At 44.1% G+C, this 14,595-nt stretch overlaps 1 protein-coding gene across 3 annotated transcripts in view; it reads right to left on the bottom strand.

The window, feature by feature from the left end:
• Positions 1 to 14,595, bottom strand: part of LOC5516719 (leucine-rich repeat serine/threonine-protein kinase 1) — a 32,390-nt gene that overhangs the window by 10,573 nt on the left and 7,222 nt on the right. For all 3 annotated transcript variants that reach the window (XM_048721810.1, XM_048721811.1, XM_048721812.1), the window contains 17 exons: positions 13,819 to 14,587; positions 11,791 to 12,768; positions 11,259 to 11,422; positions 10,505 to 10,647; positions 9,881 to 10,003; positions 9,021 to 9,291; positions 7,982 to 8,111; positions 7,487 to 7,578; positions 7,015 to 7,137; positions 5,778 to 6,084; positions 5,001 to 5,212; positions 4,168 to 4,338; positions 3,330 to 3,513; positions 2,759 to 2,979; positions 2,202 to 2,441; positions 1,092 to 1,226; positions 318 to 508 (listed from right to left, as the gene is read on the bottom strand). In XM_048721810.1, coding sequence (XP_048577767.1) covers positions 318 to 508; positions 1,092 to 1,226; positions 2,202 to 2,441; positions 2,759 to 2,979; positions 3,330 to 3,513; positions 4,168 to 4,338; positions 5,001 to 5,212; positions 5,778 to 6,084; positions 7,015 to 7,137; positions 7,487 to 7,578; positions 7,982 to 8,111; positions 9,021 to 9,291; positions 9,881 to 10,003; positions 10,505 to 10,647; positions 11,259 to 11,422; positions 11,791 to 12,768; positions 13,819 to 14,587 — 4,454 coding nt within the window. The remainder of the gene's footprint in view (positions 1 to 317; positions 509 to 1,091; positions 1,227 to 2,201; positions 2,442 to 2,758; positions 2,980 to 3,329; positions 3,514 to 4,167; positions 4,339 to 5,000; positions 5,213 to 5,777; positions 6,085 to 7,014; positions 7,138 to 7,486; positions 7,579 to 7,981; positions 8,112 to 9,020; positions 9,292 to 9,880; positions 10,004 to 10,504; positions 10,648 to 11,258; positions 11,423 to 11,790; positions 12,769 to 13,818; positions 14,588 to 14,595) is intronic.

Below are 14,595 nucleotides of genomic sequence, written 5' to 3'. Positions count from 1 at the left end.
GTTCATCTCTCCGTGCTCTAGCTAACCACAGGGTGCCCATCCCACCGCCCCCTCCCATCTCTCTGTACTGGCCCTCCCTTGTATCCTCACCACATAGGGGTTATCTCTCTCAGGTTCATCTCTTCGTGCTCTAGCTAACCACAGGGTGCCCATCCCACCGCCCCCTCCCATCTCTCTGTACTGGCCCTCCCTTGTATCCTCACCACATCGGGGGTTATCTCTCTCAGGTTCATCTCTCCATGCTCTAGCTAACCACAGGGTGCCCATCCCACCGCCCCCTCCCATCTCTCTGTACTGACCCTCTCTTACATTCTTACCACATCAGGGGTTATCTCTCTCAGGTCCATTTCTCCGTGTTCTTTGCACGCCATGGACTCTGTGTTGTACGCGCACATGACGCACTCGTCGAACTCAAACGCGTAGATAACCTTGTCGTGCTCTGTGGGACGTCGGCGCAAAGACCCATAGCGACCACCGCGACGGAAACTGGACGAACTGTCAGTACTGCCTGTTAATACGGCATAAAAGCAAATTATTATAACAAACGATGAGAACAGAAAATAAAGTATCGGGGAAAATAAACTATAACTAGCAATCATAAAAAAAATATCGGCTCAAACGATCTACTATCGAGCATGAATTTCAAGTTTCACTGTGAGACTATACATGCCGTAGCCCGCGTATCAAATGAAGGAAATAAATTCAATTGATATTTTCCAGTGGCGGATCGGGGGCAGATACCGCCTTCCATTTGGTTTTACAAGAGACGTTTTGGAGATGAGCTCCATAAATTTACACTCCGCCTTTCCCTTCGTTGAAGTCCTTGATCCGTCCCTGTTACAGGTTTGGAAACTTTAGCAGTTATATCTTTATTGTGCTTCTAAATACCTTTAAGAGAGTTTAAACCAGGAGAATTTGGCTGAAGTACTTTCGAATACTTACGTATGTGATCCCGCGCATACCATACGGGACTCCTCGCGGATATCTTAAATATCACGTGTCTCACCACGATTCCTCTGCGAGTCAGTCTGTGGATCCCGCGCGTACCTTACGGGACTCCTCGCGGATATCTTAAATATCACGTGACTCACCTCGACTCCTCTGCGAGTCAGTCTGTGATCCCGCGCGTACTTCGACACTAGCGTCACTCCCGCGGGATCCCTCGCGGGAACCCTCGCTATCTGTGCTGCCGAAAAACTGGCGACGAGCTTTGCCTTTTTTTGCATCTGGAACAGATAGGGCGCCATACAATCACTATTCTCTACACAGAAAATTTGCTATACATCTCAAGAACCTGTTACCTTGATTTTAGCAAAATGTTTTCAGGAACTGTGGCCATTAGTCTAACTACCCTGTTATGCAAGATCAACAATCCTTAGCAACCAACAGCTATCTTATTACACTTTACTTTCGCGTCACTTTAATTTGGCGAATAAAGCGATTTTAAAAAATTCGCGAAAATAAAGCGAAAATAATGTGTCGCGACAATTAAGTGGGTACACAAAACGCCTTTGGGTGAAATGTTACCAGTTGATAAGTTTTATGGAAACACTTTATCTATTTATCCCTCTAATATACATATAGTACCGTAAGGGGTTGAGTTGGACAATTCTGAACTGATTTATAGATTTTTGTGGAACAAAATTAAGCCCATTCATGTTTTTGTTAAAATTTGTTTCAGTTTGACGATTAAAGCACATTTCAATTCAACTTGTTTTGCTTGATTTTCACTCGAAAGCCGACGAAGCTACGAGATTTCATTTTAATTCAACTTGTTTTGCTTGATTTTATAGTCTTTAACCGTCTTCACTCGGAAGCCGACGAAGCTACGAGATTCTATTCGACTTGTTTTGCTTGATTTTATTGTCCCAAAATCGCGAAAATAAAGTGACCCTTCTATAACGAAAAAAAGCGAAATCGCGAAAATTAAGTGTCATGTAATATCGCCATTTCAAAATTGCGAAATTCTGACGTCTCGAAAATTAAGTGTAATATGGCAATGCTTAGTGCACACTAGCAACATGACAAAGCAACGACATGGGCGCGCGCACATGACATAAAAGAAAAAAAACCTTTTTTTTCTCTTATGTCGTTATGTCCATGTCGCTATGTCGAAGATAAGAGTGCACGCGCCCATGTCGTTATGTCGATATGTCGCTAGTGTGCAGTAGGCTTACGGCTACTCTTCCTTAGGAACTGACCTTTAGGCCCCGTGCTACTCTCACTGTCATGGTCCTCGTGGCTGTCCGTACTTTGCTCTGACGTGTCCTCAAAATAGCTAGAGCTATCATTAGTACCCAAGCCACTGCTGGCAGATTTGTACGTGAAGCGGTCTGGTGTAGAAAGGTCTTGGACGATCAGTGCTGGTGAGAGGGGCGCCCCGCTAGAGCTGTCAGGGTTTTCGCTGTTTAGGCTGTCTTGGCTAGCTATACTTCCGGACTCTGGATAAAAGAGAATGCTGTTATAAATTAAGTCGTTGCTTGAGAACAGTTTTGTTGCCGAAACAGCCGTACAGCCGTGGGCGGGCGGGTGAATGAGTGAGTGAGTGAGTGAGTGAGTGAGTGAGTGAGTGAGTGAGTGAGTGAAGACTTTCTTAGAATGAGGGTAACATATAATATCTATGCTAATAAAATTGTGGCCCTCCAAAGCGGTCTAAGCGGCCGCCATGTTGGATTCGAGGCTAAGTACGGTCCCGCGGGCCAGCAGGATAGCAAAACATTAGAGGGGTAGGGAAAGGGGCTGCAAGTTTTTCACTTACTTTTTCTGAGAAGCGGACTGTTGTCCAATCTTATGTCCCTACGGACGGCAACGTGTATCGGACTGGGCCAAGGAGACCCCCCTGTGCTACTTGTGTCGGTCGTCAAGTTAGCTCCACTGTCACCCTGTGGTGTGATGGGTACACCCCCTGTACCTTCAGTGTCCTGGTCAGCGGAGCCACTCTCAGAGAGGGCCGTGATGCATTTCGGGCAGGGTATAAGTCTAGATACAAGACACAGCAATTTACAGAATACCAAAATGTCCACTCTTTTGTTTTCATCATTTTCCAGAAAGCACCGATGTTGCTTCGAGGAGTATTAACATATTCCAGTTCTAGCTAACCAGCGTGGCAAAGGAATGCTTGAGTGATCACAACGTTAATGCCAAATAAAACTATGATTCAGACATCCATGAAAATAGACCATTTCCTTAAAACTTGATGATGTTGATCACTGCATCGCGCACGTATCTAATGCCGCGAATATAGTACAGCAGCTACCGAGAGTAAGCGGTTTGGGGACTATTTTATCTGGTTTCTTCTCGCTATTTCAATATGCCAGAAAAAAGCTGACCTGGTAACCAGGCGATACCCATGTACGGTCAACGCATCGAGGCCTGGGAACCAATCTGTGATGAGCGTGTCCATGTGCTCAACAACGATCGCGATAAGTCTGGCGGCGAGTTGGACCCCTGAGTCTGTAACCGTCTTTACTCGGAAGCCGACGAAGCTACGAGATTCCAGCAGGGACTCGTCGTCTACAAACAAAGGAGAGTTGTCAGCCCAAAACTCGAACAAGTAACTCGAACGAGTAACTCGAGATCGAACGAATTACTCCGGAAACGAGGTAGAGTAGTGAGCCAATAACTCGAACAAATAATTCGGACGAGTAACCCGAAATCTTTACTCAGTAGCCGTCGAAGCTACGAGATTCCAGCAACGCATTGTCGTCTAAAACATTGTCGCACCAATAACTCGAACGAATAACTTGAACTCGAAAGCCGACGAAGCTATGAGATCGCAGCAGGAACTCTTCGTCTTAAAACAAGTTTATATATTTGGAAACGTCGCGCTAACTTGCAAGGCAGCGTATTGGAATACAAACTCTGCAATATTTTTTCAAACGAGTTCTAATTCATGTCCCTGATGCATCACATTATTTTTAAAACAAAAAGTTTGTGAAATTACTCTCGGAAATGTATTCAAATACACATGCACACAAACTTCCAAATATGGTGATTAAGAGTTCTGAAGGTTGTCATGGTGATTTAGTGTCGACTTACCAAGGTTCACTGTATCGTATTTTTAGTATGCCATCTCTAGCGCATTACCTTTCTCACTAGTTAACTCGCTTACTCGTTAACTAACTCGTTAATTCGCTTACTCCTTAACTAACCCGTTAACTCGCTTACCATCGTCGTGTTGTCTGGTGAACTGCTTCCCTCCTCGCCGCTTGCTAACCCGCCGTTTCTGTACAAACTTCTCCATCAGAATGCTGACGCTTGGAGCGATCACCTCAACGGTAGAAAAACACGTTGTATCGTGTATCTCTTGGCGATAGTGGACAGGATGGACTGCGTCCTCTGTGGGGAAGGGTGAGGCGTGTTAGTACACCAGGGTGGAGGGGTGGGGACTAGAGACTGATAGGAACGTACCGAAGGTGCTAGCTTCCGTATCACTCTATATCAACATTTAGGGGGAACCTAAAAGAACCGCTGGTATTGCTGGCTCGGGTTACCATCTTCAGTGACAGAGCTTACACACTAACCTACATTCATGGTTGTAAACTGTGTGGAGTAGTCAGCATCTCTACTCGAATGTAAAGCCATATGACATATGCCATATGACAAAAAAAAAAGATATCACAGAAGCCAACGAGTCGTGTGTCCTCTTGTCAGGAGGGAAAAAAGTCGACCATTTCTTCAATAGCCTTACAGAATGTCAATCACCCACTCATTTGTTACTATTGATCATTGAAAATTAAGCGGTTTATTCGCAATTAAACTTCAAAATAATAATCTACGAATGAAGTCTGATATGTTATTGATGATATTTGATAGAGAATAGTTTGGTTACTCGCTTGAATTAGCCGATGGAAATGGATTCTTTGAGTCACTCGGTATTGTGCTGGAGGATAAAATGGCGGCGTGATTGGCCTTCTTTAACATTTTGTCCGGAGAAAGATCCAAGTCGCTCTTTGATTATTGCACGTTATAACATTGCTTGCATAACAAATAACACCTACCCGGGGCCCCATAAAAAGGCAAGCCCTGAAGGTCACAAATCCTCAGAAGCTTGACCCCAAAGCAAGACAACTCGATCCCAGTCTTCCAGCAGGACCAGTCAGGCTGAGCGACAAATGCGAGCTTCTCTTTGTCAGATTCCTCTGCCTCGCCCTCCATCACAAGCTGGCAACAGCATCGCACAACATCACGGACCTCCTCGTCAGCTATCACCCTGAAGGGAAACAAATTACAAAGTGGGAGAAAAACCCATATCTGTCGGATAATTCGGGAATGTTGTTGCGATGTTTTAGATTGAATTCACTATGTGTTGTTTTTGAATTGCCATTTCTATATCTTTTTATGTTATTTTCCAACAATAAATGAAAGCATTGAAAAAAGTGTGCCTAAATTATGATGCTTTAACGATGTCAATTGTGAAAAAATAATCACTGAAAAGCATGGAAAACGAGTTAAAATAAGTCGAAAAACTGGAGGGAATGATAAAATGGAAATATTGAGAAAAGAAGAGTTTTGGGGAGCAATAGAGTTTGGCTATCCATGAAAGTATTCTGTTAAGAAATTATGTAAATATCCTGGCAAAGAGCAAGAAACAACAAGAAGTGGATGACAACCGCTACAGCAATTTCAAAAAGAGCAAGTACAAGCTGGAGAAGAGGAGGAGGAGGAAGAAAAAAAACACATTATATTAGGAAAATAATAATAATACAAAAAAAAATAAAAAAGAATGGACCCTATAGGGATATACGACATCATGTACTGTGTTTTCCCACACATACCTTGTTATCAGCCTGGGCCAAAACCCGCTAGGGATATAAGACATTATGTACTGTCTTCTCAGTACCCGAGTCTTGGTGTAAGCAGTCATGTTCATGGCGCGAGTCACCACAGGGTTCCCACCAGGGGCTATAGGCTGGTTACTAATAGGTTGTCTGTCTGGAAGTAGTGAGGGGACTAGGAGGTACTCTGAGCTCCATGGTAACGCAACCTCGAACTTGCTCAACAGGTTGATGTACTGTTTGATGAGATTCGCGGGGAAGTTCTCTGATCGGAATATGTGGGAGAGATCTGATAGCTTCATGACGCCTTGAAAAAGAGAGAAAAACCGAGACAATTGAGTAATGTTAAGGTAATTCCCTTGAATTGCACTGCGCACCCCTTCTGCGCATAGTGGCGCGCGCTGTTTGTTTGAATTTTCCGGTATTAAGTGCGCTCGCGTGCCACAGTTGTACAAGAAAACAAAGCAAAAGGCGCGCGTTAAAATGTGATTTGTTTTGAACATTAGCTACTACGGGTTATTGTTTAGGAGATCGGATTTTTGCAGCTCGACAAACAGAACTTAATTTTCTAAAGTCTATAGGCACTCTTTTTGAAAACTAAGAGTTGGGATTTTTCATGGCGCGATCAGTAAAAACGCGTCAACTCTACGCCCCTCTGTTGTGAAAACGAGATCGGTACCCCCATTTTTTTATTACATTTTTTGAAAGCCCTTAACTTCAATATTGTTTATGTCAAGTTTAAAAAATTCTGGGTTGTAGAACTATTTCAAGGGAATTACCTTAATTGTACAACAGTTAGTGATGATTGGGAACACTCGAAAAATTGAGAACATTGATTTGAGAACACTCGCAACTTTGACATCATAGTGTGCACAGGCTTTTTGTACGTCTGCTATTTGAAGATCACTTTTGCGTCCAGAGCTACTCTTCCAAAAAGAATGTTTAATACGTTATTCACCAAATACAATCGAAAAGATTGCATTGGCTTCCCCAAATCAGCCGCTGGAAATGGATACTTTTTCACACTTTTTCACACAGGATGACAAAATGGCGGCTGCCAGAGGCCGTTTAATGTACCTCTTTCAGAAGGTAGTCATTTAATTAAGATATATGTAACTAAAACGTCACGGTACGTATTACAAGTACCAAGAATAAGTGCCCTGCTTCTATATGTATTTTTTAAGGCGCTGAGGTTGCGCCAAGATGTGTGAGCTTGGTATAAACTTTAAACATTTACCGTTGTTTATGTGAGGGTTGACTTCTCTAATGGTGACAACGTGAGCAAGCATGTCACACAACCATTGTGGATCCAGGAAGTACAGGTCACGCAATAGTGGGTCGTCATAGTGCAGCAGAACACCTATCATGAGTAACGCAATTTGGGTCACATTATGTCACGAGTAACGCAATATACAGGCATATAAATCTCTGAGGATATAAAAAGGGAATGTCACCCTTTATAGCAAACCCCCCACCCTCCCCCCACAAAAAAAAAACAATAAAAAAACTATAAAATAAATATAAAATTAAAAATATAAAAATAAAATAAAATGTATGTTTAAAGAGAAGAAAAGGAGGGAACACGACTGTCTCCCCCCACCTTAGACAAATCCCTTGAGCTAAAATGTATTTTTTAAGAATACAGTAAGAGGACAAAATCCCCTAGCTACAATGTTTATGGTGTGATAAGAGCATTGCGTATCACATACCATTGTCGTGAAGGAACTTCGTGGCTTGTTGTAGTTCGTCGTAGTCACGAAGTCGATGGTTTTGTTTTTTAAGTTCCTTCTGAACCGCGTTTCTAGAAACAAATCAATTTTTTTTCAAAGCATCAGTGCCCTATTCTTAAATTATAATACTATGAATGGAGCGTTTATGATAGTTAAAATCCTATAACATCCAAGAGCGGGGGAGTAGCTTTGCTAAATCGAAGTTGATTTTTAAACGTTTTTCAAGTTTTCACTTGTTTTACTATAAAAGCTGGGAAACACGCTAGATAAGCTTGCGATGTGGCATTTTGGTAGACTGATGCCTTAGTACCTTGATCTTATTGTGTTTATTTTTCATTTATGGTTTTTATGGCATGTGGTACTTGTCCGGTACAGGCCGGTTGAGGTTTCAATGGGTTAATGTGACGCGAAAAGTATTTCATCTAGTACGACAGGCGTGTGAACGCAACCGCGTGATACCTTCCACGAACTCACCTAAAAAACTCTGAGCGCATGACTGGTGTCTGGTCTTCGTGGTAGCAGTGTTCCCGGATCTTGATGACTGCCTCCTCCACGTGTTGGTAGCTCGCGGGGATCGGGGTCTCCAGCAGTGGGGTCCGGCTACCTGTGTCACGTGACAAAGAGAAGAGGGTTGGATCTACGGACTTGAACGAATATGCATGAGCAATACTGCGTCTGTGCTTTCGTCAGATTTATTCACGATTGATTCATGGGTTTATTCACGACGAGCCGGATTTGTGTGGAGTTACAGTTCACACCGCAAAATCATGAGGTAGAGCCTTTGGCAAACAGCGATAACGAGGCAGCGGAGGGGGCTTCTCTTCTGCCCCCCCCCCCCCCCCCCCCCCTCTGCCGGTCTTTTTTCGCCTCGTTCTCGCGCCTGTGACCTCGACGCCCTCTGAGGGTGGTTTGATCAGTCAGAAATGCACAGGATGGAGTTGTGGTCACGATGCGATAACGAGGCAGCGGAGGGGGTTTCTCTTCTGCCCTCCCCCCCCCCCCCCCCCCCACACCCCCCTTTTGCCGGTCTTGTTTCGCCTCGTTCTCGCGCCTGTAACCTTGACGCCTTCCAAAACTGACTAAACAAAAAATGCACAGCACGGAGTTGCGGTCACGATGTGTTTAAAAGCGTAATGAGAGTAATGTTCTTATATAAGTGAACTACGGATTTGCGGTAACAAATGCGGTTAGCATTCGAATAGTAGAGCCGTGTTTGAACGAGTGGTAAAACCACGATGCGGATTAATGGTCATATGGTACGGTGGAGCGCGATTGCTAAATCGTTTTTGCTTTGAAGGAAATCCTACACCATAGAGATGCAGTCAGGGTGCGGAAATGGCTTCGGCCGTCACGCCAAATAGCATGAAAAATAAAACTTTTAAAGAAAATAAACCTTAACTGACACAAAAACTTTCTAGCTGATTCGTGAGCGCTGAAAAAATCCTTTTTGTCTTTGTTGCTGCCAAAAGCCGGAGCGCTCGGGAGTTTGTCACCCATAAAGTATTAGACCTACCTCTTTCCTTTATATCCAGTGACACACTGTAAATCATATGCCTCAACTCGCGCACGTTGTGTCCCGTCTTACCGCTGACCTCGATCCGGTTGACCACCTTCGGTAGCCCCCGCTCGCGCGGGCTTTGCACCCCTCCCCCGTACTCCATGGCCACATACCGCTCTTTAATCATGGCCTGGAGGGTCGGGAGGAGGTCGGAGCGTCGCTCTTCGGCTGTCAGCATGTCGTAGTGGGTGCCGACTATGAGCACGGGCGAGTCGGGAGCGCGTGCCTATTAAAAACACACACCGTTTATTGACCGAAGTGCGACCGTACGGGAATTTTGGATATTTCCGTCATTCTACTGCCCAAAAGCGAAGCTCGAGGGTGCCACAAAAGGATAGAAAATTCCTCCATAATTTTCAATACGGCCCGAACGATTACAGTAAGAAACTTATCATTAGCGTTTAAAGAAAGCGTCGTTTCTGAGCGGCCGTATGGGGATGCTAACCAACCAATAAGAGCGACCTTAGCTGTGTAAAAAACACTCTGATCAACTGAAGGATGCACAGGACCATATTTGATAAGTCAAACATGATGATATGTATTTGGATTGTTACTGTGTGTTTAGATTTCTGCAAATAGTGCAAAAGGAAGACAAAAAATTAACGAGAAAACAGGTTCCTTTATAGAGGCATGGTCAGGGAAGACAAATGATGCAATAAAATCTCAAAATAACCTATTTTTACTTACATAACCAAATTTAATCAGAGATATCGCAAAAGCTACCAATATCAGGGGATGGAAGTGGATGCATTCTCGCACATGGTGTTTTACTAAGCTCACAAAATGGGGCTGAAAAGACTCATGGAATACCTTACCTGTATATTGAGTAGCCAGGGTTCAATATCGATCACACCTTTCTCACCGTCCGTCAGTTTCCACATGGCAATGTAGAGCGAGCGGTGAGACAGGAAACACTGGTGCGTGGCGTAGTACTCACGCTGGAACCAGAAATAAAAATAAATTAATAATTCAAATAAATACAAGACTTTGTATAGAGCCTATCACACATTTTCTAGACGCATTTAAAATCCTAATACGCATTTAGAATGTCCATCGTGGAGGCTGAGGAACACAAGTTTCTAGTCAAATCCAGGGTCGAGAAACAGAAAGATACCCCCTATGGGAATCGAACCCGGTTCAGCAGAGGTGACAGGCCCCATTCGCTGAAGCACCAACACACTGGGCAACCTGTGGTGAGAGGCCCCATAAGCTGAAACACTGGGCAACCTGTGTTGAGGAGCCCCATAAGCTGACACACTAGGCAACCTGTAGTCCCACGTGCTAAACACGCGCACATAATAATCACGTGACTGACAAACTTGTCCTCCAAAGCCCCACGTGCTGAGCATGTGCACGTGGTAATCACGTGGCTGAAAAACCTGTCCTCCAAAGTCCCACGTGCTGAACATTTGCACACGATGATCACGTGACTGACATACCTGTCCTCCAAAGTCCCACGTGCTGAACTTGATACTGGGTCTGCTGGCGTCTCCCCTAAAGAATTCACTCCGCTTTGGAAAGGTCCAGTCGGACACGTCTACACCAACCGTGGATATGTTACGATCTTGTTTCTTGGGTCGAACTGGAAAATGAGAGAAATGAAACGCTCTGGAATATGAAGAACTTCTAAAAGAGGATCGTAGCCAGGGGGGTTAGGAAGCCCCCCCCCCCCCCCCACACACACACACACACACTCAACTGGAGGGTCTGCTCTCATGAAGGAAAATTAAGTACCACTGCGAGCTAGGACGAGCTACCTAAGAGAAAATGGTCCGCCAAATTGGGAATCGAATCCCCTTACTCAAACTCCTGGCTACGGGCCGGTAAAATCCCAATGGATTGTCTTGATAGCGTGTTTTAAAGCACTGTTTTGAAAAGAAAAGCAATTTTGGATTGAAATAGTGAGCAAGGCCCGATCCAAATGAGTTGATTTATTGTCAACACGTAGCCTATAATTTTTTTGACAAAAAATTAATTCACGTCGTTAATTCTTTTGTTTGTGCTTTTCTTCCCAATGCCTGCCGTCAACCATTACTATTTTCCCAAGAAGCACGACCGAAGTAACTCTCATTCAAATTTGCCCATCCGTCTATTACCATGAACGACCACGAATCGGTAAGCCTTCCTTCGCTCCCTTCCCCCTCCCTCCACCACCGCCACCACTATCTTCAACACCGCTTCCGGTAACATTACCAGTAGTTGCTCCTCTCCTTCGTCGCTGTCGTTCCGTCCATCCAGTGTTTGGCGAGCTCTGAAAGCTACCAGTTCCTTCCTGACGCAGTTGATTCAGTAACGTCGTCTTTCCGATGTTGGACACGCCCACAAACATGAGCTTCATGCAGGGGTACGCCTTGGACCTAGAGACAGCATTGAAAGTATACGACGTTAATAAATGGTGCCCCTTCGTATAAAAAAAAACCTAAGATAATTGTCGGAAAGCAACAGAGCGGCCCGCTTCATACGTGGAACGCCTTCCACAAATGTCATTAAAAGAAATGCCGGAAAGGAAAATACAATCTGCCCACTTTATATAGAGGTACGCCTTACGCCTTAGACCTAAAAAAATCAGTTTAAGAATTATTAAAATACAAAATAACGACATATAAATAAACGTCAGGTACTTGAAAACGCCTATATATTTCCTAGAAAATGATTTTTTGCCTCTTCCTCCTCCTTTGCAACCTCGTTTTCGTTCATTATTTGGTTTGTTGTGCATATGTTTTACCTCTCAAGTATCGACCTGAGGTAGCTCACTAAATCCTTGGTCTTACGTCGCTCCAGCACGCTTGGTTCAATGTCTTGTAAAGTCAGCCCTTGATACTGTAAGTCCCAAAGATCGGATAGCAACCCAATCTCCGGAGGGAGTTTTGAGATCTCCGTTTGATTTATATGCAGGGACCCGAGTTTTGTTAACAGCCCTACGTCCTTAGGTAATACCGCAATAGGGTTGCCAGAAATGTTAAGCGACTGCAATGACGGGTATATCACTGTGGAGGTTTGAGTAGCGCTCAAATCCCCGGTCATCAGCCATGCCGGGTTTTTAGGTCCGGTCGGGGATTTGGCATCACCGACAGAGCGAACCCTGGCCCCTGGTCTCGAAAACCCAATCTCTTTGATGTTATTCTTATTCAAGTCCAATCTCTTTAGCTGAGATAATAAACGGTGCCGAGTGTGCTTACAATACCGAACGCGGTTTCGGCTCGACTCGGCGCTTGTTCGGCGACTGATACCCGGCCGACGACTTTCCGAAATCCCGAAACAATCTCCGCCGAACCACGGAGGCTCTGTCGCAATAGGCAGAAACTCGCTGAGTCTATTGTTCGATAAATCAAGAGAAGACAGTGAGGAAGGGAACTGAGCTAATGTCTTCACCTCGCTGATGTTATTCCCTGATAAATTTAAGGTCTGTAAACTCGTTGCAAGGCAAGGCATTCCAACAGGTACAGAAGTTATTCTGTTGTTTGATAAATCAAGTTTCTGTAACGTGAAAGTTTTATTATATTCCTGATCATCCTCTTCATCTTCCGATTCCTCTATCTCGTCTGTTCCTGATTTTCCCCATAGCTGGCTGTGGCAGAAGACCTTCAGGTGCTGTGGTTTGGAAGGCTCAGGGGAGCCTGGCTTTTGTTTTACACCTTCTGACGACTTTGATTCATCTACCTTGCTGCCTTTTTTCGGGGAAGCATCGAACTCTGGAATGGACCTGGTGGAAACAGATAAAATTAACTCGATCTATAAAAAAGCGCAGTCAACTTATTTAAAGGGGCAGCGTCATGGTACCGCGTATGTCTGAAGTCAGTGTTTACTGTAGGCTTTTACGGTGAGGACACAGAAAGCGGGCCATGCTGAACAATTTTGACCAATCAGATTCGGCTTGAACACCGTAAACATTTTGAAAAATAAGTTCCAGCCAATCAGGTTAGGGTGTTCCCACGCTCACAGACAAAAATGATCGACTACACGTACGAGGTCAAATAAACAACGTCCGGCGTTTCTCATTGGCTGAACTTTTTTTTTCTGATTGGTCAAAGTTGTTCAGCATGGCCCGCTTTCTGTGTCCTCACTGTAATTGTCTACAAACAGATGAACTTTGGGCTGTCGATGCCTTGTTAACATAATATGCAATATTTTATTGGAGACTATGTTTATTGTCAGTTTGTGGTAATTTCCTTTGAATTTAATCTCCCACATGTACCAAAGGCTCATAAGTCAATATTAGAATTTGACTGAAATTCATTGTGTCCGGGCCGGAAAGCTATTGCAAAGCTTTTACCATGACACTGCCCCTTTAAGGATATCCATTTAAAAAGGGCACTTCGTTAAAAGGGTGTTCCACTGTTCTGTTTCCATTGCCAACCGCCATCTTAGCAAAATACTAAGTGTAAAAAAGCAACCAATTCCATCGGTTGATTTGGGGAAGGTAATTTTAATATTTTCGGGTGAATTTAAAATCTTGTTTAAACATAATTATTTCGAGGATCTTTTCACATACTTTAACTTTATAATAAAAACAATAAAAAGTGTGTGAATGACACGTCCTAATTAAAGAGTCGTAGCCAAACACAAGATTGTTATTGAATTCTTTCAATATTAAAATAGACAAATTGTGGGATAAAATTTTAAAAATGACCATATTAAAACGAAGTTTTCGTTTACCCAAAAAATCGCAATAGCTTTCCCCAAATCAAACGATGGATGACGACCTAGGTCGGCAAAAAGACGGCTGAGACACTTAAATGGGTACCATACTCACTGGCTATTCAGCGCATCCCTGCTTTTCGAGAGTTTATTCTTGGGTCTTGGCAAGCTCGACGTCTTCCCCGCTCCCTTCTTCCCCTTCTCCCTAAAAATAGGGAGCGCCTTAAGGTAGTTATTCTTGAGATCAAAGATCTTCAAGGCTGGTGCCAGCCACATAGCAAACGGCAGCGTCACAATGTCATTACTGGACACGTTAAGGTATCTCAGAGATGGCAACTCAAACACACAAGTTGGCAAGCTCGTAAGGGAGTTATGGTGAAGCTCGATTTCCTCCAAGTGGGGGCAATTCCAGCTGGATTCCGCGTACGTAAAGTCATTGTCTTCTATTTCGGTAATCACGCTGTCGGCAATATTATCACACGACATAAATTTCTTCCCATTAGGGGCCGTTGCCGACGAACAACTATTCTGAACCCGCACACCTCCGCTATATAGACTCGGAAGGCTGCTAATTTGATTGTCCGACGCATTCAGAGTCTTCAGTGATGGTAGCTGAAAGATTATCTGCGGCAGCTTGGTGAGTTTATTGCACGAGATATCGATCCTCGTTATGGTCTTTAAGACCGGGTGAAGTCCAACGTTCCCGGCAGCCACTTGCGGGTTGAGCTTCTTAGCGGCGTCGACGATCCACTGGGGATGAACGCTGACCAGTTTCATTGCGTTCCAGATGATGGCTACGGCTTTGGAGTTTAGTTTCCAGGTCTCCTCGGCACTGTGGTTTCCGCGGGAATGGGGGATTTTGTGCTCGTTGTCGGCATTTACACCTAGAAAA

Source organism: Nematostella vectensis, chromosome 14 (genome assembly GCF_932526225.1).
Source record: "Nematostella vectensis chromosome 14, jaNemVect1.1, whole genome shotgun sequence".
In the NCBI taxonomy this organism is placed as follows: Eukaryota; Metazoa; Cnidaria; class Anthozoa; order Actiniaria; family Edwardsiidae; genus Nematostella; species Nematostella vectensis.
This window is presented reverse-complemented; position numbering and strand designations above follow the sequence as displayed.